The sequence below is a fragment of the Bombus huntii genome, chromosome 13, assembly GCF_024542735.1.
Source record: "Bombus huntii isolate Logan2020A chromosome 13, iyBomHunt1.1, whole genome shotgun sequence".
In the NCBI taxonomy this organism is placed as follows: domain Eukaryota; kingdom Metazoa; phylum Arthropoda; class Insecta; order Hymenoptera; family Apidae; genus Bombus; species Bombus huntii.
Window position 1 is genome coordinate 5250746 of NC_066250.1, and position 26559 is coordinate 5277304.

General features: G+C 37.2%; 3 protein-coding genes across 5 annotated transcripts in view; 2 read left to right on the forward strand and 1 right to left on the reverse strand.

Annotated features, from left to right (window-relative positions):
- Positions 1 to 7683, forward strand: part of LOC126872517 (neuropeptide CCHamide-2 receptor-like) — a 32322-nt gene extending 24639 nt beyond the window's left edge. The window contains exons 3-8 of the mRNA XM_050632584.1: positions 388 to 609; positions 2694 to 2842; positions 3657 to 3856; positions 4064 to 4245; positions 6450 to 6664; positions 7163 to 7683. Of these exons, the coding sequence (XP_050488541.1) occupies positions 388 to 609; positions 2694 to 2842; positions 3657 to 3856; positions 4064 to 4245; positions 6450 to 6664; positions 7163 to 7403 (1209 nt within the window). The 3' untranslated portion in view covers positions 7404 to 7683. The remainder of the gene's footprint in view (positions 1 to 387; positions 610 to 2693; positions 2843 to 3656; positions 3857 to 4063; positions 4246 to 6449; positions 6665 to 7162) is intronic.
- A 297-nt stretch (positions 7684 to 7980) lies between these two features.
- Positions 7981 to 14109, forward strand: LOC126872519 (uncharacterized). Of its 2 annotated transcripts, XM_050632587.1 has the most exons (5): positions 7981 to 9868; positions 10259 to 10968; positions 11041 to 11094; positions 11210 to 11315; positions 11988 to 14109. In XM_050632587.1, exons 2-5 carry the CDS (start codon positions 10951 to 10953, stop codon positions 12437 to 12439), a joined length of 630 nt encoding a protein of 209 aa, XP_050488544.1. In that variant the 5' UTR covers positions 7981 to 9868; positions 10259 to 10950; the 3' UTR covers positions 12440 to 14109. The 2 variants fall into 2 exon arrangements, with proteins under 2 accessions (XP_050488544.1, XP_050488543.1); XM_050632586.1 differs by having other exon boundaries at positions 7981 to 10968.
- Positions 13040 to 26491, reverse strand: LOC126872515 (6-phosphofructo-2-kinase/fructose-2,6-bisphosphatase-like). Of its 2 annotated transcripts, none has more exons than XM_050632580.1 (6): positions 25293 to 26491; positions 20215 to 20376; positions 18961 to 19130; positions 17012 to 17395; positions 16259 to 16528; positions 13040 to 15100 (listed from the first exon to the last, which is right to left on the reverse strand). In XM_050632580.1, exons 1-6 carry the CDS (start codon positions 25510 to 25512, stop codon positions 14672 to 14674), a joined length of 1635 nt encoding a protein of 544 aa, XP_050488537.1. In that variant the 5' UTR covers positions 25513 to 26491; the 3' UTR covers positions 13040 to 14671. The 2 variants fall into 2 exon arrangements, with proteins under 2 accessions (XP_050488537.1, XP_050488538.1); XM_050632581.1 differs by lacking the exon at positions 25293 to 26491 and adding an exon at positions 21044 to 21207.
- Positions 26492 to 26559: the final 68 nt, after the last annotated feature.

The following is a 26559-nucleotide window of genomic DNA, read 5'->3' on the forward strand; positions in this document are numbered from 1 at the left end:
ATTCGATAGTTAAACGTAGAAGCAGCGTGAGGAAATAACGATCGACAACCGGCGCAATTTGTCGAAGGGCAATCGATCGAATTAAAATAAATAGAAATATCTGATTGATGAAATTCATGTTTAATTTGATTGACAAATAAAATCTTGCCTCTCTATAAAAATGTATACGTGTAACGAATAGAGTTAGTACGCGCGTTCGACGTTTGAAAATGGAAATAAAATACATAACGCATAGTTTGCTTTGTTATTCCGCGGAAAAATAAATAAATTTGCTGGAAAAATGTTGAAGAATTTCAAGTTGTCCTTAACGTGGTAAAAGGGAGTAAATTGCAGTGACTGAGGTTGAATATTCAAGAATGGAAAAGACGTGGATTTATTCTTTTACAGATGGCTGTGAATCTGAATGCAACGATCCCCAACAAGGAGGACAATAATTACGTTCCATACGATCAGCGCCCGGAAACGTACATAGTACCTGTGATATTCTTATTAATCTTGGTGGTGGGTGTAATTGGAAACGGAATCATGGTGTTTACTTTGTTGAGCGACGCCAGCATGAGAAATGTGCCCAACATTTACGTGCTTTCGTTGGCTTTGGGCGATCTTTTGGTAAGGAAGGACAGGATGTGTATATATTATCTCTAATGTATCATTCAAGACCGACGTTAAAAAAAGGTATCTCTGACGTCGAATAAAATGGAGAAAGATTTCATGCACGTTTGAGAAACATTCAGATGGACAAAACATGTCGAGAGTTTCCTCCCATAAAATATAAAATGTGTTGAAAAATTCATAGCATAAATTTTGTAAAAACATATTTCTATATGAATAATTAACTGGGTAGAATTAAACTAATCTATTATTATTCTTGCAAACCACAATCAAAAGATTCATCAGCTTACTAACACGGAAGGGATAAATATTTAATTGTACTTCTTGTGGTTATGATTCATATATCTTGAAAAAGCCCTCTGCTACCCATTGTATTCCGCGTATAAATATATATAATAAATCAAAATGAATGTCCAATAAGTTGGAAATAAATTGCGACAAAGCTGAAATGGTGGAAACTAACAATCCATGAATATTCCGAATATAGATGAGAAAAATCTTTCCTTCCTTCGTCGGGATCCTCTTTACATTTCGATTTCCCGTCAATCGGAAAATGTTGCTAGGACCCCATGTCATTTGTATCCTGGCGATATATCGAATTTATTCAGACTGTCGGATCGCGCGTATAAATCTGTCGCGAGCGAGTTCAGAACATCCGGTACTTTCTCCGTCATCGATTTCGCGTAGAATGTAAGTAGGTACGATAACGCACGAAAGCATCTGAAGACCCATCACAGAAAATTTTTCTGAATATATATTATGACAGTTTTATTGTCATTGTCGATTGTCGTGGTTATATTGATAAAATTGATTATATCGTACAAATACATGGGAAACGCAGACATTACTCTTTATTATCACATATAATATAGAAGAATTTAAGTCTCTTAGAAATTCATAATTATTCTTGTATAATACAATATATTTTTATATGATATAGCGATTTCTGCGAATTGTATGCTTGAAATAAATATCTTGTAACTTCTATACGTGTTCTTTAGTTTGTTACATATATTACCAATATAATCATGATAGTCTAGTAACGAAATTTCCAAATTTTTAAAAATATTCAAATATTTTCATAAATCACCGTATTATTTACTAAATAATACGCGTCTAAAAGAAGCACATGTTATATGACACCTTCAATCAGCCGTTAAAATTCCGTCGTTCTGGACACGTAATCGTGGACCAATAGCGAGTTCGATTATAAACGCGCTTATTTTCGTGGATATCGAGCTTACTTTATGATATATGTAGCTATACATCCTGATCCATGGACAATTTATAGCCGGATGGAGAATAATCAAAGATTAATGCGGTCCATACGATATCATGTGTGAAAATCATAAATAAAAATTTTCTCGATTATAGTGTTCGAACGATCATACTCAAACACAAAGAAAATGTGTATTTCACGATTACCACTGAGAAAAGAGAGCAACAGCATAATTGAGTGTTCGATCATACGACGAAATTTGTACATCCCGCATAAAAGTGCAGAAAATTCGCTTAATCTACATTTTTTATTATAATATTCAATACAAAACGTTCCTGTTAATATTCCCCTTTTATCTCGAAATTCACCAGAGATGTCCGTATTTCAGGTGAAATTTAGCGAGTTAATGAAGGAATCTTTTTTTCGCAAATTGAGTGAACGTTACACGGTATGTTAAAAGGACGTGGAACGTGAATTCATCACGAATATTTTTAATAGACTTTCCTGTATCATTATCGCGGATTCCTTTTTATTTTAATTTTCTCGATAACAATGAATCCTGATAAATGTTTCTCTAATAATTTTACTATATGCCCGATGCCGTACAAATATAATATTGAGTATTGTTTATTTTATTGCTCTCACCTATCGAAATTTCAAAGGCATCGTTTTCAACGAAACAGATTTTCAAACGTTTCCCACATATTCGTAGTATTCAATCAAATTTCGCAAAAGTACAGAAAAATACTCGAATAAAATTTCGATAAAGGGTAGATTGAATAACACGAGTACAATTGACCGTGGAAATACAATACAATACAATACACGTGTACCTTCTCTTTTTAACTTTCGTGTATTTCAGGTGATCATAACGAGTGTACCGTTCACGTCTCTTCTATACACAATCGAGTCATGGCCGTGGGGCCTGGCAGTTTGCAAATTATCGGAGTGCGCCAAGGATATTTCGATCGGTGTCTCAGTTTTCACTCTGACCGCGTTATCAGCCGAGAGGTAAGTTGTCAAACCCAGTTACGGTTGAGGAAATTGTTGTCTCAGGGATAGGCTGGCCGTCCTAACTTTAGTGAAGTTCCGCCCCATTAATGGACCAATCGACCGACTGGTTGTTCGTGCGTTTAATCAGTAATCGAAACGAAATCTTAAACGTCCAATTTCCTTTGCGCTGTTAAGAAAATCAATTAATTTACATTAATAAGAAAATTCAACGTTAAAATAAAGTATAACTGAAGAATTCATTTGATCAGACAAGATGATCTTAACCCTGCAATACTACATTTATACACAATCCAATTTAACGCTATATTGAAAATTACATATCATTTTATTAACACAACGCTCATTTCGAACAAACGATACGTTGCTAAATAATTTTGATTTCTTCCATGTGAAATAATTATCAGGATCTATTTGCACATTTGAATTAGTATCGTTAGTGAAGTTTAATAAAACAGAAGACGTTAAACATCCTTGCCAAATAGTGATAAATTTAGTAATAAAGCAAATAAAATAATATAATAAATAGTAAAATAATAAATAAATTGTAAAACAGAAATCTATATATAATCTAAGATTTCTATCTTACCAACATATTAATATTACAGTTGGTATATTTGTTGCATGGGACAGCTCGGAACGTATAAATAGCAACCATTTCTTAACAGTAATAAAAATACACGCACGACAGACATCTCTAAAAGAAACATATAAGTGGAGTATAAATTACTCCGTTCTGTAGTATTTCAGGGTTAAAGTTCCAATAAAAATTGATTTACAAATAAAAGAAAGATATGCTCGTGTTGCATCGTAGGTACTGTGCGATCGTAAATCCCATTCGTCGCCATGTAGCCGGATTGAGTGCAAAACCATTAACGATACTAATAGCCTGCCTTATTTGGGTGCTGGCGATTGTTCTGGCGATGCCAGGTGCTGTTTTCTCTCATGTGCTGATCGTAGATATAAAGACTAACTACAGCATCCAGATCTGTAGCCCTTTCCCCGTGGAATTCGGTGAGTATCTCACACGCTGAAATATTTCTATCCGTATTAAAAAACTATTCTACTCAATCCGGGAACGAATTATAAGAGCAAGTATTCTTCGCCTAAACTGAACACACAGAAAGCGAAATAGCTGCTCGTTTACGATCTCCGCTTGAACATTTCTCCGTGTGTCACACCCACGAAGTCGCATAATTTATTTCTCGTTCTGAAACGCAGGGAAGAACTATAAGAAAGGGATGGTGTTATTCAAGTTCCTGGCCTACTACGCGATACCGTTTCTCGTTATAACAGGATTCTATCTGGGAATGGCACGACACCTCGAACTATCCACCAGGAACATGCCCGGCGAATTATCCACCGGATGTCATCGGCTGGAGCAAATTCGAGCACGCAAAAAGGTAGAGTAAATCGATATTATTATGAAATTATATAATTTTCAAGTAAAATCTAATTTTGACACAAAAGGTATACAGGTATACCAGTATAGAAAAGAGTAATTGAAATTGCTACCTGCATGATATTTTTATGAAATTACACTGCTTATATATGCAGTCAACTTGTAAATAAATTTAAATTGTAATAAATTGTTACTTAAACTGTGATGTAAATCGAGTTATAGACGTGAATTATTTATTTTGAAAAAATGTCACGCTCATCATGTACCCGAGTAACAAGGTGCAAGAAGAAGCGGAATTAATTTAGCGCAAATCTCGAGTCGATGGTGCAATTGTTATAAACTATACTTTACTTACGCAATCTTCGATACGATCAATAATAAGATTGTGTAATACAACCTTAAGCCAATATACAGTTAAGCATCGATGAAACAAGTCTAGTCCAACAACTCGAAGAAGGCGTTCCATAACTTCCGGGATAGAACGCTAATTATAAATCTATAAACTAATTATAACGCTAATTATAAAACTATAAATCGGGATATTCTCTGGCAATATCTTTAACATGTAATCCAATTTCACTTTTCGTATTGTGTTTGAATGAAAAGTGACGGCCGATCATCTTAAAGTATATCGACGTATCGACCAATGAAGTTTCTTCAACGAGCCAACTCTTCGTCTTCCTCGTTTCTGTTGCATATAAAATAATAATTTATTTGAAAACTTCGTACACAATTTAAGATGACTATCGTTCGCATATTTGATCTACACTTTCGACCAATTGTTATTTCAATAGAAATTTATTTCTTTTTATGCAACTTGGGTGCAATGGCTTGATCGAATACACCAAGTCAGTGTATTAAAATACTCGATAACAGAAAGTCATTGTTGTCTGATTTAAAAATCACTTCACAGGCGGCTCGATATTCTGATTCACTTCCACTGATTCGATAGAAGGTGGCATCGAAGCGTGTCTAGCGAAGATACGACGCAACCTTCAATAACCACGGTTCTTACTTCTACTTTTCCAATGTTCTCGTCTGTCAAATGCATTCAACCATTCTCTAATCCATTTTGATAACAAAAAGCCATTTCGTAGTAGTAATAACGGTAGCTATGTTTCGTGAAAATAGAGTTTCGAGATTAATACAATTTCATGGAACAATTCGGACAAATAATGTAATCGATTGGCCTATAAATACAGTGATGACAAATCACCTCTAGATAACGGCTGAGAATTACGCCTGGACGAGAGATTCGATTTAACTGCTATCCGCTGGCGATCCATACCAAGACACGCTGCATGCGAATCAAAATGATCCATTCGCTCGAACGACTACGAGTTATCGCCTCTTTATTTTTCGTAGATGCTAGAACGCCTGCACTCTTCCCAGATTTGTTCCTCGGCTGTGAAAAGACTATTTCTCTTGGCGACGTTTTCTTCCAGCTAATCTCTATTTATCTTTCAGATAAAAAAGGCTTCTGTGAAAGAAGTTAAATATCGAACTTGAGAATTTATTTGACGTAATATTTCAAAAGTTGAGGCAAAGGCGTATTATCTAACGACATCGGTGTTGAGACGTTGAAAGCATATTTACAGGATCGATTGAACGATGACTAAACCTGCTAAGGTCGCGATCGATCTGAGGCAGATACCTGCGAAATCTTATTATAGATATTTTTAAACGGACATATCGTAAAACTTGCTGACAAGCGCTAGTTGTCATGTCAAATCTTTATCTGTTCATCGCGTAAGATGATAGAAAAGAGGGAGGAAGAAAAGAAAATAGAAAGAAAATGGAAGAAAAGGGGGTGAAGCGAAGGCAACGACAGGAAAAGAAGGCAACTAAGGGAAAAAAGAAAAGCGAAGCTAAAAGTAGAGAAGGAAAGGAAGAAAAACAAAAGACGAAAATGGAGAGAAGCAAGGAAGGAAACGAAGCGAGAGAGTAGGAAATGAATCATAGAGGAGAAAATGACGGAAGAGAAAAATAAGAACGCGATAGAGAAAATCTTCTGCTTATTTCAGAATTTAAGAAGTAATATTGTAATGCGTAATCCACATTTAACTATTTATCTCAGATTTTTTACTATCTTACTAAAAAATATTCTAATCTAGGTTTCTAATAATTAAATTTTAACTAATTAGGCCAAATATCAGGTTAGTTGTCCCAGTTTAATACGTATCTTTCGTTCGCTGTGATCAACAGGTTGGAAAGATGGTGATCGCCTTTGTAGTTATCTTCTTCATCTGTTTCCTACCGTACCACACGTTTATGATGTGGTTCCACTTTTGTCCATCATCCGAGCAAGACTACGATGACTATTGGCATGCCTTCAGGATCGTTGGTTTCTGTCTGAGCTTCATCAACAGCTGTGTCAATCCCATCGCTCTATATTTTGTCAGCGGAACATTTCGCAAGAGGCGAGTATGACAAGATAAGCATCCTATCAAATGTCAGTCATTAAACCTAAAACATTGTAAATAGAAATAACAAGTCGAGGCACACATTCTCCTTAAAATATTATATATAAACTGGAGATGTTTATGCAAATTTATGTTCTTACGAACACGATTAGAAAAATGGAACCTAAACAGAATTTTGTTCCACTCCCCTTCTACCTTTTTCCATGTTGTTTAAATATTTTGAAATGCATAAATATCAGCATTCTAATTATTATATTACATTCTATACTACATGTTGCATGAGATGATAACATATCCATACTCATTTCACTATCTCTACATCATAACTGACTAAACAAACAACCAAGCAGTATAAACGAGTACACACCTGTAAACAAACACGTTTGTAAACCGAAAACCCAAAAAAGGAAACAAACAATTCAAAAACAAACAGAAAGCTTTTCATATCTGAATATAAAGTTTCGTACTGACCGATGAACAAGGTTTTGCTTATAGATTCAACAGATATCTTTGTTGTTGCCTGAGGAGAAGGAGGTTAAGCGTCTGTCGAACAGAAACGAACAGTTCAGACAGGAATGGCAATCGAAGAGCGAAATTTTCACAAAGGAAACGAATGGTTGGACGAGACAACTTCAACGAAACCAGCTTCGGCTCGATATTCCGTAGAAACACTCAGGAACTGAACTCGACCGCTCTTTACGAGTTAACAAGTGACGGAACCACGAGACCGACTTGAAACTCTAGATCGTAATGCATTTTTCAAAACGATCTCGAGATGTCAGCACGATGAAGACTAACGTTAAACGTTGTTAAAAATAGAGGACCATTCGCAAGTAAGGTAGATCTACGTTGAATGTTTCAATTATGATTAATGATCGATTATGATTGAATTACGAGAGACAATGAGTACATGAGTCGAATTCTTCGTTGTAATTATAAATATACGTAAATCTGCACGTGCAATCGCGATAATTTTTTATTTGATCGACGAAGTGCAGCTTCAGCTTTTAGCTTAAGGATTTTCAACGTCATTAATTGACTTCGACGTAAAATAATAGTGTAATATAATTGATTACCGCATTTCGGTATCAGGAGGGACCGGCTCTCGAAACAAAGCCATTGATACAAAGAACACTTTCGACCAATTGCCTCGTTCATGCCTCTGTACATCGGTATAGGTACGCGAGCACATAACATGAATAATAGGACATTCTCGAGACAAGCGGTAACTAATATTCCAATCGCTTTGAACAATTATCTTTCGATCGTTTGACTAATTGTCGATAACAAACCTGAACTATTTTTGAGCTTACCTTTGGCAATATCGATTGATCGCTAAGTCAATTTCCAGATTAAAAAAATAGTCCTCCTTTATCGAATCTCAATTATCCCTTTCTCGAGCCGATGGAAACGAATTAATTCATTGCGGCCTGTCGATAGCCTTAGCCAGTTGCAACTCTTCCCTCTTCCCAGCCTCTCCCCATCCTTTCCAAATTCTGGTTCCCGCCATTTCTCCGATCCTTTCCTTATTACGATACTTACCGCGTTGCATCGCGTCGATCCTTGAATGAAACCATTCGACGGATTGTATCGCGGCAAACTGAACAACGCACGTAAGAGAAGAGAGGATCCCGACGTTATTGAATCGCGTGGTGAAATTTAATTAGAGAGGGCGTTAGAAGGGACTGTGTGCATTAATTGTGTTCTGTCTGACGACCTTGCCCCCTTCGCTTGTTAATCGAGAATTCCTGTTTGACGTGCACCCCTGTTAACAGGATTTAGCATCGCACGTCTATTGGCCGTCGCGTTTCCGTACGTTATAGACGTTCTCGTCGTTCAGATAACGTCTGGACGTCTTCTCGATACCCCTATTATAACTGTAATTAGGCCACGCAACGACGGAAGCGTTTCCAAGTGAATCGATACAAGGTTGGAATATGTAAATACCTGGACATAACCAACTGACTTGTACCATACGACCCTAATCTTTCTGTGTGGCGAGAATAAAAATTCATATCTACGGACAGGACTCGGGTTTGTTATTCCCACTAGACGTAGCGTGCTGTGTGTTAAGTTGGCTTTCTGGATCGTTCGAAAAAGTGACCGGACACTGCGCGGACTGTGCCAAATATCGCCTAATGCTTAGCTATTCGAGTTACTATATTTATTTTTTTAAGTAGATTTAGTTTATTACGGAACACGGTCCGTAAATAGTTTGCAGATACGATACTTATATTAGGTTGTTCTGAAAATTCATAACGAAGGTTAGGAAAGATTTAAAAGGAATGTATTCTCGTAAAATTAGCATTTTTTAATAATATATGCACCGTCTCTTTCCATGACTTTTTGTCCTCTGTAACTTCATGAATATTGTCCTCAAAAACTATTCGTCTTTTTTGGTAAGGTCAGCGTAAATAGTTCTTACAAGATTCTTGGGTATTTAATTTTTTGTGTGTCTCTTTCTTATAGGTTTCGTAAAGATCACAATGAATAAATGACCAGACTATTGTATATACTATATCCAGTAAGTGAAAGATATAGAGCTCGTCTCGCTGGGAAAAGGAAATTGTTTTATTAACGAGTTTTCTATGTTTCTCTTCGATTCTCTTTAGTAGCCAACTTGGAACAGTATTTGTTCATTATTCGATAGAAGTTCATAATAACAGAACTACAAAACTTTCTGAACAACCTACTAGTAACTGGGTATAATTAAATCATGTTAACATGTAGAGTGTTGACAGTGTCCGTGAATTTGAAAAATTTATTACAGGCAAAAAGTAGCGTCTGACTTGTATTGTTAAAGTTATGATTTTTCCCGGTCAGAGACAGCCACTTTAACAGACTGTGCGGTGTACTGTTCTCCACTACGACGTCGTTTCGGGCCGGGATCACACTAACGTTGCAACGACGTCCGTTGTAGAAGTACATTGTTGTATGTTGGAGCGACTCACATTCTCAGCCTGTACGCTTCAATATACGACAATATATTTCTGCAACGGACGTCGTTGCAACGCTCGTGTAGCCCTGACCTTACGAAGAAAATGAACGTGCCAGTCGTTTCGAGAGCTCGTGTTTTGAACAGGCGAAGGCTGGTTAAAGGCAAACATGAGAAGAACTCGAGAAAAATTTCTGTGCAACGTGCAAAATGGAAATGAAACGATGCTGTGATCGATAATGATGCGTAATCCTGAAAAAAGCACGGTAAGCCACGTGTTGGAACTTTACGTAAAAAATTATCGAGAAAGGTATTTTTCTAAGAAATTTCAAATATCTCCTTTCCGCGTTGGCTGCAAGTAGGATACGAATACCAGGCATGCACTAGTAGCAAAAAGTGTGCAATAAATATGTGTTTCATAAAACTGAAGAATTTTCTAAATAACTCAGCTTAGAATTGAGGTTAGGTTATATCAAGTATCCTAATACTTATGAACAGATGTATACGTAATACGAAAAACTTAAAAATCTGGTGCAGATGCCAACGACCAATTACCATGACATTAACAAACCAAAACCCTGCCCAGTTAACACAGTATTTCCACGTCTTTTCAACCTTACTTCCACGAATAAACCATTCTTTATTCCATTGTACAGTTTTGTTTCCATTTTGCGTAAGAATCGATAGTAACCAGTGGGGCAAGATTTATCAGAGTCTTATCCCCGCAATCTTCGGTGAAACGGGTAACAAACACCAATTCTATGGCCACTGTTCCGGGATGTCTGTAACGTATTCGCTGTGAGTTTCGAGTAAGGGGCGCGTGCCAACCGTTTTTATCGGGCACAGGGCACGCGTCGAACAAACAGGGGTTCCCGATACAATGGTTCGCATCTGCAGGGGTGGCCCAGTGCAAGGGGCACGTTTCTAGGGGTTTTGAAAGGGGAGCGGAGAGAGGGTGAAGCCATGGCAAACCGTCACCCTCGCAGCAGTCTCTACTGCAACAAGGGACTGCTACGATTTGGACGTGGTTAGTCGATACCCATCGACGCCAGTCAACGGTCTTCCTACATTTCTAACTACCGTACTCTGAAACGAGGAAAGAATCGTCTTTTGGGGGAAGGAGAAGAATCTGGATGGACAAAAGGACCATTAGCTCGAAGGGGAAACATCTCTGATCTAGGGAGGAAGAGAAAAGCAGCAGAAGCTTAAGACCGAGAGCAGGAATTTATTTTTGACTACCGTTAATTCTGTGCCACAAAGAAAGTGTTATCGCGTGAAGTCGTTCGTGAAAGGTCGTTAGTGGATCGATGGTGAAGTTGTTTCGTGGTTTCGTTGTGTCTCAGTAAGAATGAAAAGATATTCGTCGGTAAGTGGTTGGAGAAAAAGGCTTTTTGTTTACACGTTCAGTTTTTAATTGTGTTCTATTGGTACGATACAGGCTCCGTGTTTGGCAGATAGAAACAACGATAGCAAGAAGGCCAAACCGATGAAGGTAAATTCCATGAGTGCAGCGTGAATGTCGATTATGAGTGAATTATCGATTCTGGAAATTGTAAGATATAAACTAAGTATTTAAGAGCGTGTATACTCATGTGGTGTTTATACAGGAGCCGAATGCCAAAGAGTATCTGCAGTTGGCGCTGGCCAGAATCTTGGAACTGCAACGAGAGATCAAAGATGGAACGTATACAACGGACTATACCAGCGATCTCGGTAACATTAATTTATAAATTTATTATTCGACTTTTCCAGCATCTTCTCTGGTCTCTTTATGAGGCCTCTTTGCCATGATCATTAATTTCCTATGCTCCTCAGAAATTTGAAACCTCTCCGGAACCCAAGTATCTCGTATCTGTTCTTTGAAAACTGTCTTGATATTCTATTTAGTTTCCCTGCAAGCTAATTTATAACGTAAAGCATTGAATTTATAATGATTCAATCCATTTTTCTCTCGTGTTTTGAAAAACATCATAAAAAAATTTTATTCTTAGGAAAAGTTTCCGATCAGATACATTTTTCGCTCCATGTTATAAAAGTGATATCCAGAAGAATTTTAATATTAAGTACAAGTAAAAGAAAATAATACAACAAACAAATATCTTGTGATGTAGTTATGATATTAGCAAACAATTTTTTAAATATTATTTTTGGAATGTAAAGAAGGCAGAATCATACAAGGTATAGAATCAAAATATAATGGACATAGAAATCGATATATTTACTGATTTTGATTTTTCGTTACTATCATGGAAAATAATATTTCTTTAAGATTGGTTTACAAACCGGAATCGATATGTAACAGTTTTCGTGCCTCGTTCTGCCTTCTTACGTTTCTACAGTTAATTGAACCAGACACAAAGTTAACACCTGGAATTTTTTCGCCAGGTGTGTCCAGCAGCGAGGAAGACCTGACAAATGAAGTTCTTCGCAAAGTGTTCGAGAATCTTCCCGGGACACCCGACTCTGTTGAAACAATCATGAACAGAGTGACTAACAGCAAATTAAATAAGCCTCAATTAGACGCGATTCACGGTAAAAGGATTCAACTGTTGGGTTATGACACCTGTCGTAGAGCTACAGTGGGGTTCATGAAGAATGTTCTTCGCGAGACAAAATGGGATGTAAACTCGAAGTCGTCTCAATCGAATTACTCTGGCTTTCGATTGGGGATTTATTCGAGAAACGAGCCGAGAGTGGCGCATTGTAGAACTGGTTTATGGAAAAGTACGTCGTCTCACGACCAGGAGATTCAAGACAGAATGCTGAGAAGCTTGGACCTGCATTTAGCGAGTAAACAAAGAGATTATACTGTCAAATTGATGAGGTCGGGCGTTTAAAATGGATACTGACGGGATTTTATTGATTCTCGTCGTTTCTCATTGAAACGATGGTGAAACTTTTTGGAATATTTGTATTTTTGCTGATGTTTTAAGATCTATGGTTAAGACTTTGTCTAAGCTTCCATCAGGGTCTTGAATAGTAAACTGCGAATATTTATACAAATTCATATTTTTATGGATGCCGGTAAAGAAATGCAACCTAAGCAGAAACTTGCTTTACTAAATATTCTAACGACTACTCTATTTTACATACTTTATATATTTCTGCATATTACGTACGTTCATAAGTTTCTCATAAATGCATGTTCGCAGTTTACTTCATAACCACTTTTTATCTAGTCAAACTTATTCAAAGCTGTACCTGTTTCTATTGAATCATTCTAGTCATACACACGAGTCATCGAATGTTAATTGCGGAAGTTATGTTAGGGAAATCACGATGTGAATTATTTTCATATATTAACTATATGTACCCGTAAATGTATTTGCATTATAAATTAACTGGTATTTAATTATGCTAAAATTGATTATCGCATAGATGATAATTTACGATGAGTCATACGAAGATTGATCGAGGAATGTAGAGGTACCACGATATTTTGTAAAAAACGTTTATTCGTAATATACAATTAAAAAACAAACAAACAAAGGAGTTTAAAAGGTATTAATACGACTTAACATTTAGAACGCTCTATAATTTTTTATTTCGACGCCCGCATAGCAAAAGAGAAAAGAAAGAACGCCAGAATGTTCAGCAATGAATGGACTAGATAACTTGTGCCATTTGTTACGCGCGAATCAAAGACAAATAATCGCTTGCTTGACTTGTATAAAAAATTAATTTGCTCTCTGTCGTACTTAATTCATCTCAGAATAAATTAATTTCGTAAGGCTTATTTATTTTTTATTCTATTCACATTTTGCGAATCCTCGAACTTGTCTTGGATAAATAGATTGCTCGAAGATTTCCACGTGATGCCTAATAAAATATTATGCACATTTATGCGGTCTACGAGATAGAATCTAACCCTAAGTGAAACGTAACAGTGTATCGACGGAAGAAGGCGCCATTCGATATCGATTCTTTTCTTTCTTAATCTCTGTTGATCTGAACCTCTGTTGATTATTTCTCGCGCTTTCCTTCGTAGAGAAAAATACTTTGCTCGAATGCTACTTTGACATTTCTTAAACGAGAGCGTAGCACAGTATATCGCTGATTCTGTGCGTAAAAATATACATTTATCGTTCGAACACTCATACACACTCGAAAAATACAATATTCGTTATTTCCTTGTTAACAATGATATCAGGTCCGTTTTATAGTCAAACTTTATATAACGCTACGGTACAGTATCCTTCAATTGTACTTTACAGTAATAAAAATCCTAATATCGTCCAAATCTCAAGGCTTACGATCGTTGTGCTAGGAACTAAGCAAACGAAAATACATAAATCTAAAATTCTATCACCTATAAATAGTACAATACTAAAAAGGCTGTCTTTCGTATGTTCGTTGTATATATTATGTCAATATTTTGAAATAGAATTTAATACGAGAGACATGTTTCGCAAGATTGCCTGTCTTTCTGCGTTTCACAATGTACAATTAAGATATTTGTTGCGATAGTCGTCTGTGACATATTACACAGCTAATATAACATTTGACTTGTATGTGATTATTAAAATTAAACTGCTTAAACATAACGTATAGAGGGCTCCAGCAGCAGGATACTAAATTATTGCCAATGGGAACAGAATCAACGAGGAAAAACGCGACAATCGGAGTACATCCCGCGAAGGTAACGGAACTCGACGATAAACAAGTCAATGTTGAAACGACCAAAGTTTCTCAGGGTTTATGAGAAAACGAAAATTTCAGAAATAAATTTCTAGCCTCGATAACAATTATTCGATCCTACATGTTGTTTCTTTCACGCGATCTATCCAATCTATTTATCGAAAAATATATTCTGAATTGACTCCAATATCATCATCTTCCGTCTCATCGAATCTGTAATTCTTAAAGATATCTTAAAGCGATCTACTTATACTTATATACATACTAAAAATATATTCAATCCATCACTTGCATGATATTTCAAATCTTCATCCCCTGCCTGAATTCAAAAGCAAAAATATTCCAAGAAGACATCACTGCTGAAAGCTCCAGGGGTTACAAACAAACAGACATCGAATTTTCGACATGATCGTGGATCCCCGAGCGGTTTCTCAGTGTTGTTGCACGAGAGTGGGTCCGCTGCCAAGATTTCGCCAAGGATCTGGTATGTCGAAATGTGCTGGGACTGTGAGCAGAGCATCGTCCGCGGTTCTGTCCGCGCTGCAATTATTCGGCTTCACGCGAGTCGTGTTCACGCACTCGATGGGTAGCTTGAAGAAGTCCACCTTGTAATTGTAACCCTGGCTGCTGACTCGGATGATGGTATGCAGTGGCACCTCAGCGTAAGGCACCTCTTCCGGTTTTTTATCTGTGAAGAAGCCGATGATGCAGCGCAGAATAGCTTGATGAGACACGACCAGGATGTTGTTGGATCTCTGTAATTCAGCAATAACCGGTTCTACGCGGTGCATGGCGTCGATGTAGCTTTCTCCCCATGGATAACGATAGCGCAGCTTATCTTGATCGCGCCATGCAAATTCCTACGCAGAAGCATTGGTTTAGAGATACAGAAGGTATATACGCTATCTATGTGCTATATACTAAAGTATATAGTTTTGCTTGTAAGTCATGGAATAGTTCGTACATCGAGGTCCCTAAAGCATTAAAACCTAGCTTATGCAAAGTCAGGGACAATGGCTAGTTTTAAACATAAACTTTAATAAAGTAGACCTGCGATATAATATTCAAATCATGGTATGATTTAAGTTTCGTTATAATACACGGTTAATAAGTACACGTCAACTTTGTATTGTAATTATAATATTCATTTATGCGTATTCTAAAACTTCGTCCAGATTAATCAGACTGATTGAATTCGATCTGGCAACGTGAAACATTTTGATCATCGTGAATGTGCTATTTACTTGACTGGGATATTTCTTTAAACTCCAAAGTCAACACTCATTAGTCAAGCAAATATTTCGTGAACGTAAGTGGATAAATTTGCATACAACTGAGTTTTAATCAGTTACAGACTGTTAACGCAGACGTTAAGTCACTCGATACTTTTCCCCAGTGGCCAAGTATTCAATGCCTGGGTCATCCGCAAAGTTTATATTATTATTCACTTTCCAAGTTACGATTGAAAGTTGTTCACTTAGAGCAGTAAATTGACAAACCTAATAGATAATAAATATTTCATATCTAGGATCACAAACTTATCGAAATACAAATTATAACTGCAATAACTAATCGACCACTGGGGAAATTTTTATCAAATATCAATCTTAATGTGTCAATTATAGTACAATGTTTCTAACATAATACTGATATGATTAGATTAGTTCAAAAAGCTTATATTTTATATCCTAAAACTTACAATGATAACTGTTACAGCTATCTATCATTTACTACACAAATAAATTAAAGCTCTTAGAGCTAGGGACTGATAAATCCAACCGAGTGAAGGCTCGTTTAAATACGGCCAGAAGTTTAGGCAAGTAGCGAGTGAGGCCGAATTTACACGTTTTTCGATTAATCATCCGTAGTAATTCTTCAAAGTATAAATTATCTTCACTCGCTATTTCGCTAATCTACTGGCCGTGTCTGAGTAATCCTTTGGTCAACAACACTTGAAACGGAATTCAATGCAAGCAGTGACGAAATTTCAAGGAGGAAAGCATTTGATTTGAAATTACCTGCGGATAATGTTCCTGCATCTCTTCATAAGACAGACCCTCACAGATACCGGCGTGGAGTTCGTTGAGTGCTGCCACGTGTTCTTGGGGCGCTTCCACGCCACGAGCAGTCGCGATAGTCCTTCGAAGGCGACTAGTTAGCACGCGCAGGTCGGGAATACGCATAGCGTTGAACTTGGTGGCCAACGCTTGTGCATATCTCTCGCCACGTGCGCTTAAAACTGCGTCACCACCAACCTTACCCAATACGTTGTACTCGCTTTCGCCGTGCTGTAATCAAGAGAGAGAGAAAGCTTTAGTTCTACCAAATCGTAGAATATTCTGGTTACGTTCAAGAAGAGAGGCGTAGTAATGATAAGATTACAATCAGATGAAAAGAAATTACTTTTGGAACCAAGCCCTGATAAGATAACAAGATTTTAAAAATACAATATGTATGTTTTTACGTATACATATACGTATGTTTTTAAAACACGTTGTATGTAAACAATTGAGGGCTCGTCATGCTAAATGACGTGCTCAGTTATGTACGTTAATCTTTTCAATAATTGCAAGCGCCACGACCTGGCTCAATTGTCCTTGGCTCAGCTCGTAATCTAAGAACAAACACGTTTCTTCATTATCGTTATCATTATCACTTGTCGAAAAATTCTTTTAATTAAGACTAAAGACGCTAAGACCGGGCTTCTAGGATTAGAACATCTGAGATGAGGATTAAACGATGACAAATGTGAAATTTGATGGATTACCAACCCGAGAGAAATAAAGAGTATGCGGCTCAACAGTGACGCTTCCAAGATATCCAAGGACATTTGTCTCCACGTGGCCTGACACATTGCAGGACTCGATGTCCATGCTGCCGGTGTTGATACGGATTCGTGGATACGTCTTCTCATCCATTGGCTCGTAAGATCGAATGTAATGAGCTATCTTCAATCGTAGATCTTCTTCGGCTGTTATTGAATCCATGCCAACATAGTCAGCGCTGTACCGCAATATCTCCTTGTAATTTCGCTCCAGTACAATCGGATCGTCGCAAACGCACTCGATGAAGAGGACGCGATAACCGAGCTGCCCGGAGAAATAGTCAAAGACCTCGGCGCGCTGCGCTCGCATCACCAGCGTGGCGTCCAGAATCTTCAAACAGGAAAACTCTTTGCAACTAACTGTAACGACTCGCAAACTCAAATTTCAGTATATTTCTTCCTACGCGTTTTATTTAAATAGACATTAGACTATATCGATTTTCAGTTATCTTTCTTTGTATTGTATATTTGGAGAGATTGCTGCAACAAGGAGGTAGCTTTCCAATAATTTGTGTAAACCAGCAGAATGCAAGTTAAAATTAACCAAAACTATATCATATTTTGACACGCGCTATAAATTCATGATCTAAACTAATATTTGTATTATTTAAACACATTTGAATATAAAACCTATACCTATGTTTTTCTCTTCCAATAAATGCAACTTAAATACTGAAAGCGTCTTCATGCTGCTGCAAGTCCTTCGTCAAAATTAATTATCGCTTTATTCAATTAAGAACACCGGCCATAAATATTAGGGCACATATTGATATTTAATATGAATGGAGTGCTTTTCGTTTCTAGTTATTTCGTTATAAATCTGTTATTTCATTCGCGTCATATGTACCTTATAATGTAAGATATAGCAGATAAAGAAAAGTGTCAAAGTGTTCCAATCGATGCTTATAACGTGTAGATGTCCTAATAATTATGGCGAGTAACCTATATATGAATTTACATGTTCGTTTCTCTTATTGTTAACTTATATATCAAGACCACACAGGAAGAATACGATAAATTAGAATAAATAGGAATATTTCAATATGTTATAATTTGGAAAGAAAGATGCACCGTTAATTCCAGAATTAAATAATTAGTTTCCTATAATATCTGAGATGCGTTTCCACGTAGTTTCCACGAACACGTTTTACCGTTGTAGTCTTCATATAGAAAGCGTGTCATATTTGTTCAATTCTCGACTATTTCTAAAGCGTATAATATCGAGAAAATAACGAGCCGATCTTAAGCTACTTTCAACACCATGAACTATCGCGGTTTCTATCATGAAACGTTGGTACATGTTGTTAAAAATATTAAGCCAGGTAAAACTCGTACGACGAGATTCGGTTCGGTCGGAGAAAGGTAGACCGGCTTGACTAGCCTCGGGTTAATCGCGTCGTCCACCGTTAGCGCGATCTATGTATAAATACGACCCTTGACCGGTCTAATATTCTAATCTATTCTTGCAGCCTCGGTTATATAATAATAAAAAAAACACGTGTTTCTTCTTCGGATTCTTTAAATGCGCAACGATTAAAATTCTTTCTTAATTCTGTTCTATTATTTTCGATCAAATGCAATCCCACGTGCTTCCATTCGTTTCGACATTGAATCTTTCTCAACTTTTCTCGATTATTTTCAATCAAGTATAACCGAGCGTATTCTCGTTCTCGTGTTGATACCGGATCTTTCTCAACTATTTTCAATTATTTTCAATCAAATACAATCGCGTGTGTTGTTGTTCTCGATTCGATACTGAAATCTCTTGAACTTTCGCGATTATTTTCGATCGAATGCAACGGCACGCGTTCTCGTTTCGATATTGAATTTATCTCCAGATTCTATTCAATTTCACATCTTTACTAAACGTTTGTCATGCGTCTAATTGATGCTTACAGCTACGGAATTCCCGCCTGCGAGCCACGTAGCGCACTCGTGCATCGCGTCTCGTTGGGCCAGAGCTCTCAACGCTGCGTTCGTCGTATGATCTGGAAGAAACAGCTCGTGCGATACGGCCTCTCCATATGGTTCCAGTCTTTTCCTGCGGTAGTCGCTAACCCTCATCACTAAAGTAATAATTAAATGTAATTCATTAGTTGTTGGAAGGATCTAAGAGAGGTTAAATAATTGGATATTTTTTGATTTAGGTTCGTATCGTCAAATGGAAACAATATAATAGTACGGCGTAAAATGTAGTGAGCTAAACTACCCTTCTTTGTCAATGTCTCATTTGTCATTTTGAAGCATTCGAGAAAATTGAAATTACATTACTTTTCCTGTGATTCTCGTTTTTCATCGATTCAATTCGCGAAACATTCAGTCATTATTTAACGCGTTAAATGCCATGGGGGTCACCGGTGACCGGCACTCAACTTGGACGTGGCGTCGTCGAGGTCACCGGTGACCGGCACTCAACTTGGACGTGGCGTCGTCGAGGTCACCGGTGACCGGCGTCCCAAGATTAGCAGCAATACATAATTTGAATAATTACTTTTAATTAACAATTAATTATAACTATTTATCAATAGTTATAAATGTTTTATTATTACCATCGTTACTACGATGGTGTGACGAAATTAATGTAGTATAAAACATATAGTTTTATTTATACATGAAATATAGGTAGGTTCCGGGACGTAATAACATAGAACAATTATTTAGCATTTCACAAAGAAACAATATGAGATGATGTTTTTTTCGACCATGTTATATAGTCTCCATCTTGTATATGTATATGCGTATGTAGAGAATATATCTATCTCTAGTATTTTATAGACTACTTTTAAACTAGAAAGTGCACAATACATTACAAAATAGAAATTAAAATTTGTTTGAAGCGCCGTAAATGTTGATTTACGTAACAAGTCTGTTGAGCGTATATAATAAATCCTCTTAATGACCGTGTTAAAAACAAAAATGGGAAAAATGAAAAACTAACGAATTAATGATCAGACACGTAACTTGTACACATAATATAACCGCGAAATAGGAAGTTAAAAATGAAAAAAAAAAGAAAAGGAACACAGATAATTGATGGTCGAGTGGAAATAATATTACGAAACCGCTTATTTAAGATGACTAATATGATTTAATGAACAGGTTTCGTCTTCAAGCGTAGCAATCGGCAGTAAACAAAGCAGAATTCCCAACCTTTAGTGGATTCACCGTTCCAGTTGAGTCTGCGCGAAAGGCATTGTGCCACTTGGCTTTTTCCACGACCTGGTAAACCGCACATCGCGATTACAACCCCTGAAAATTTTCGGGGAGACTTCATTATCCCCGACGTCCTTACTGTGATTTTATCCTTGGGTTCTGAAAGCAAGAGAATATACTCGTGTAATTAATTGCATTTTCATTTGCCTGATGTGTAGACGCATGGCCATTGATAAACCTCAAGGAGACAAAGGATTGTGCAACAAAGACGCAAGTATAAATGTACAGATGATGAACAAATTTAACAAAGCCAATACGCGATTACAATAGAAGTTAGATATTTTCTAAGGCATTTCATTGTAGCATCCGGTTATTTTTATCTGTATAATAATATAATAATAACGATCAATTTTAAAAGATGCACCCAAACGACTATGATAGATTTGACTCGGTGCCAAGCTAGTTTTTTAAGCCAGCCAACAGTCGAATGATCGTTAACAATGTGAACGTATGTGACGTAATTCGATAGAAAATCGAACAATGTGATTGTATAGTAGTAAGAATGAAATTAGTGAGAAAATTATCGTTTCCCTCCGACGCATCTTCGATTCACAAAAGAACTCTTCCTCGCGCGCTATAAACAAGATGTTTTAAATTTTTGTTTTGTTTTCGTCGAACGAAATATTTAGATTTCTACGAAACAATGAACGTAAAAGTGAAAATAAAAGATTCGATAAACGCGAGCATTATATTGCGTTCTGGTTTTTACCCGTACATTTAGATTAAAATCTTTTTCACTATTGATCGATGGAAGAATAATCCTTACCGATCACACACATGTTCTTTACAATGTACCGTTAACAACACTGTTCGACCATCAACTAATGACGAATCAATAATAACGAATGCGTTTCAATGGCACAACCGGCTAGACAAACTCGCGAGCTTCAGAGTGCGAATTTCAACTGAGTACTGATGCCTTCCTATTGGGTTCCACGTTAAAAACCGAGCGTTGGTGAACTTTATATTTAGAATTCTCTCCTCATGCACGAGAGCTTTTGGCTGCACTTTTGCGACTGTCGTTTCTTTCGCGGTATTAATCTCAACAACAAACTTCGTTTTTTGTTTGGTCGATATTCTGACTCATTCTATTCTCATTTTTGGAATACGGACATTCATGCGAAATATTTGTTTCACTCACTGAATATAGCAATTTTATAATTCATATATTTATCTATATTTATATTAGTTGAAAAGTTCGTAGTGAAGCTCAAAGAAAATGCATTTTCATCGAATTGACATTCTATCGAATGTAAAATACAATATTGTTTCATATAAATTAAATTTATGAAACCCCTATAAAAATATAAATTAACCCCTTCCAATTTTATCGCAGTCGATTACAGAGCATATCAATTCTCAGAAATGTTGCAAACTTTTCAAACAGCTTAATATTTTTATGTATATTTTATATAATTGTGTAATTATTTGGATTTTTCTATATTTCTCAGAATCGTATAAATAACCGCGATCTACGTATTTGATTGCTATATTTTCCAAAACTCTATATGTCATGTGATAATTTATATAATATATCGTGTAATCGTTCGTAATCAATATGTAATCGTACGCAAGATATTGCGGTGTATAGAATGAAAGTTCAAAGCAGGATTAAAGTTCAAGTACGAAAATACGTACGACGACCTGTCTGTAACGTTATAATTAACTCGTTGTTTACAATATAAAAAATTCAAATGGAGTAAGAATTATCGAATTATCTGGGTTCACGAAATTCGCCATGGCGATAGAAATATGCGTTATCGCGTGTTGTTTCAAATCGACATGTTCTCGTACGTAATAATCGAAGTTCGAAAAGCGATAAAGGTCATTACATTTGGACTAATTTAACGAATCTCCAAGTGGATTTTTTACCATAAGCAGAAGCACGTACGCCACGAAACGATTTCGTAAGTCGCGATATCTGTCTTCATTTTTATTTGCGTGTCTGTTTTTCTCGACTTAACGCGTGTCAACAAAATAATTACGAATTAGGCCCCTTGATCCGTGGATAAAAGAACTTCGATGCACGTTTATAGATTATACAAGTGATTCACACGTTTCGCTTTGAAAAATAAAACGTATTGAAAACGGAAGTTTTTCAACTCAAACAATCGGATGATATACCGATGTATGTATATTGTTTTATAATTCGAAGTGTAGCTTCGAGTGTCGTCTTTACCAAGCTGTTACACGCGATACACGGATCAATACCGATCATTCGCGTATAGCGAACGATGTACTATCACCTATCGAGAATCCCCATGAAACCAGCTTTAACAGTTGGTACGTTGACCTGAAACGTGTCGTCATTCGATTCATTATTCAAGCGTTGGATTGTAACAACGCACGTGCTCTCGCCACGCTACGGCTACCAAGGTATGCGTGAATACTAAATTATTCCATGGAATATCGTGTCGATAATATTTATTTATCTACGAACAAATGGCAATGAAATTTGTGTCGACGGAATACAGTAATTAATTATGAAATTAAGTTTCTCGTCTCGTCGTTACGTCTTCGCGAAGATGGATCACGGCCATTTCCATACGCTTTCATGCGCAGGATAAGAACAAGGTCAGTGGCAGAAAATCGATAATCGGTCTTGTGGAGAAAACCACTTTCGTTGCATTGGAACAGCGTTGCAACGTCGGCTACCACTACATCGCATTTCACCAAATTTCCCTCCAGTATTTCGGTAAAAGGAAAAAGAAAAATTGAATTGACAGCTACTTGAACTAGATAAAACAAGGTAATTTCTGGAACTCATCGTACTCGAAAACTCTTGTCAGAATTATACGATAGAGAGGAGCTTAAATTATTGAAGCTTTATAAAATTCGAAAGCACTTGAGTTTGATAAGATGAGATACTCGTGGGACCTGGTACGATCGTTTAGTTACTGAGATATAGAAAAAAGAAACGAAACTTTTGATAAGAAACCACCGTGCTCTGAGATAAGGAGCATTTGCGTCAACTGAGTGTAGAACGTATTACGATATAAGATACAACTCTCTCACAGCTGACAACAGCTACTATTTTGTCACTCTATATTTATAAGCTGTGCGTATCTACAAGGACAATACAAATAATTGGTGTGTGTTGATGGTAATGCACGTGTAACGACTACATGCACGGCTGATCACGAAAGTAGCAGTTGAAAGAAACACAAGAGACACACCCTCCATCGTGGAGTTTTCTGTCTTATTGGCGTACGTAACTTGTACGGTGTGCAATGTGCACATTGCCGTTTCACGAGCTAAGATAATATCCCTCATGGGATATCCTTGAAGAAATTTTACCTTTCGCTTCTCTCGTTTTTTCCTCTCCCTCTTCCTCTGTCTCATTAAATTCTTTCACGGTTTATCGCGAGGTAAACATTGGAACGGGTGACGAATTCTTACCAGCAATATCCACGTTGTCAAAAAAACATCGTTGTCTCAAATGATTCTATGTTTAAGTTCAATTAAATAACGATATTAATAGTTCGTTTTAGAATATATCAGTGAAGTTTCTATGTGGTACGATGCCGATTGCCGATTTAAAAATATCAGACACGTGTCAATATTCAAAGATCGAGGATACCTGGAAGGTTTAATTTATCTCATCGAGAATTTTGTTGTGCTTAATTTATGTTACCACAAATAGCAATAAGATGAATTTGTCATACGATATTTCGACGTCCTTCGGTGACTGGTACTGAATAATCTCCATTCATTCGCGAATAACAGCTTTTGTGTTCGAGGCCACGTTTAGAAGAAACGTGGACCACGCAATTCCTTCTCCAGTGTTGATTAACCCCTTATCTTCTAATATTCAGACACACTTGTGAATACAGAGACTTTAATTGTAAATGAAAGGAATACAAAAAGAACCCAATGCGAAGTTCCCATAATTGAATCTTTTAATCGCGGGTAGCTAATTATGTATAGTTATAAAAAAAAGTAGCAACGCAGGAGGTTGAGAAACGATTTTCCCCTGCGACGAGATTACGATAATCGCAGAGATCATGATAATCCATGTCATTACCATAATTTTCTCGTTTACATCTCTGACTCCTGCTGACCTTCGTGATCTTTTCTGCTTTTGCGAACTATGTGACTGTACCCGTCGCGTTTTTCATTGACACGCAATTTATCGTCGTTAAAAGAAAACCGGGGACAACCTTAGGCGACAGAAACGCCTCTTTGAAAGGCGCACGTTAATTGGTCCGACTGGACTGATGATAAATGGAAAAGGACAAAATATTTTTTATCAATGCATACTAACTTTTTAGACGACAGACCTCCGTTATTAGAAGCCGTAAACTTACCTCTCGCGATAAATTTATCTCTCAGATAGTGTGACAAGTGCAAATCTATGTACAGATTCTCAGTTTTTATGCTGTGAATCTTTCTTTGTTTATTGTTTTCATTTTCCATGCGAGTTCAATGAAAACAACAAGTTTATCAATTTTAAGTTATTTGTTACGCGTTGAATTTTCGTTCGTCGCACGCGTTTCGAACACACGACACGGATATCTATTTAAATCGCGTTTTATTTATAGTCACCACTCCGATTACGAGTGGCGATCACAGATTCGTGAAACCGTGGCCTGGTTTCGTGGGAATTTCGGTGCAATAGCTAAAGATCTGTCTGACACGAATCGAGAAATTCAAAGAGAACGAGCGAAAAAGCGTAATACGTTTGAATGAGAAAAACAAACGATGAAAAAAGCCATTATTTCATCCGGTATTCCCGCAGGTGGTATTTTTTAATTTCGTTTGCATATTGCATTTCCGTGCAACTTTTTACGATGACTGTTGCATTGCATAACGCACAGTAATCCGATGCTTTCGTTTTCGATAGATAAGAAATAAATAACGTTCCCCATCGAATGTTTCGCAACCTGATTACCGATTGAATTGTTATTCAATAACATCGTTACCTATCGAATATATCGAACATGGTGTGATTGTACGAGTAAATAATATCAATTAGATGAAACTCATATTACTAGTGTTCCATTTAATCGTTTTACCTTGGCGCTGTTCCTCGACGCTTGGTGCCATCGTATCAGCGCACGATGAAGTCTCCTTTTGTATAGTCGACGTATTGGTTGCGTTCACCGTTTGTGTTATGATCGGTTTGTTGGTTTCTTCTTGGAAAAAGCCGGCTTGCAGTGCAAGTTTCCTCACGGCCAGACAGTAACCCAGAATCGGTGCCGCCAACAGGTCGAGACAGGCGGCAACCCAGGGCATAACCCGACGATAAACTATTTAAATTGGGGTCTTTGATTTCCCTTCAGGTAGACCAGTTGAGAAATCGATAATTACAGGAAGAGAATGAAAGCGATCCTGGTAACGCTTTTGCTTGAAATATCCAGCAAACAAGAGCCCTCTATTCGTATAAAATACTCGGAAACAGTGGTCTATTGCTAGTCTCCTTTTTACCCGTTTTGTTGGCCAATCTTCGGCTAGAGTTCTTCCGAAAAATGATCGCTGCTTGTGTGCCGTATTATGGACAACAAGTCCTCCCTCATTCCAATTTGCTTGATCCTCACCTCTGGAGCCAGTTTGCGTGCTTCTTTGCCTATGCTCGAAGAAAAGCCCAGTTCTCCGATTTTGTCCTCTTCTTTGGTTAAATCTTCTTTTACCCTCGATTTACTTGATTGTTTGATCGTCGACGATCTATCTATCACGTTACGATGTACCTTTATAAATATTGTCGGTACAAACGTTGTCCGACTCTGCGCACGCGCTGCCACAAGTATATGCTAGTAGTTTACATAGTCACGGTGCTGCCTCACCGTTTTCCAGCACACCGGTGTTCCCTTCTCGCCGCCACTTCAACTCTGCTTTAGTTATGTATATTTATATGTAAGGTATTCCTTACCCTTTTTGGCTCCTTTTCTCTCCCTTTACCGCCCACGACAACGTGGTTTCACTCGGACAATCTGTAGAGTCGCCTCTGCAGAATCAGTTCTCGTACAACCGGTTTGCCAGATTAATTTTATCCACCAAAGACCTTCGAATATAACTGTCGACTCTCTATTGTCTGTTTCTAATCTCTGCGTTTGTTGATGTTTTGTTCACTGTATGTTGCGTGCAAATCCGCCTAACGTTCTGTAACTGTGGATGCACGAAAGTGTTTAAAAGTCAAAGTGAAAACGAAGTAGAAATGTGTTGTTGTGAAGTGAAAACAGCTGCCTGTAGTCAGATCGAGGAGGTACTAGCGACTGATGTTCCTTCATTTGCTGCAGCTTTTAGCAACATCGACCCGGACCTGGTAGGCGCCCTCTGTTGAAA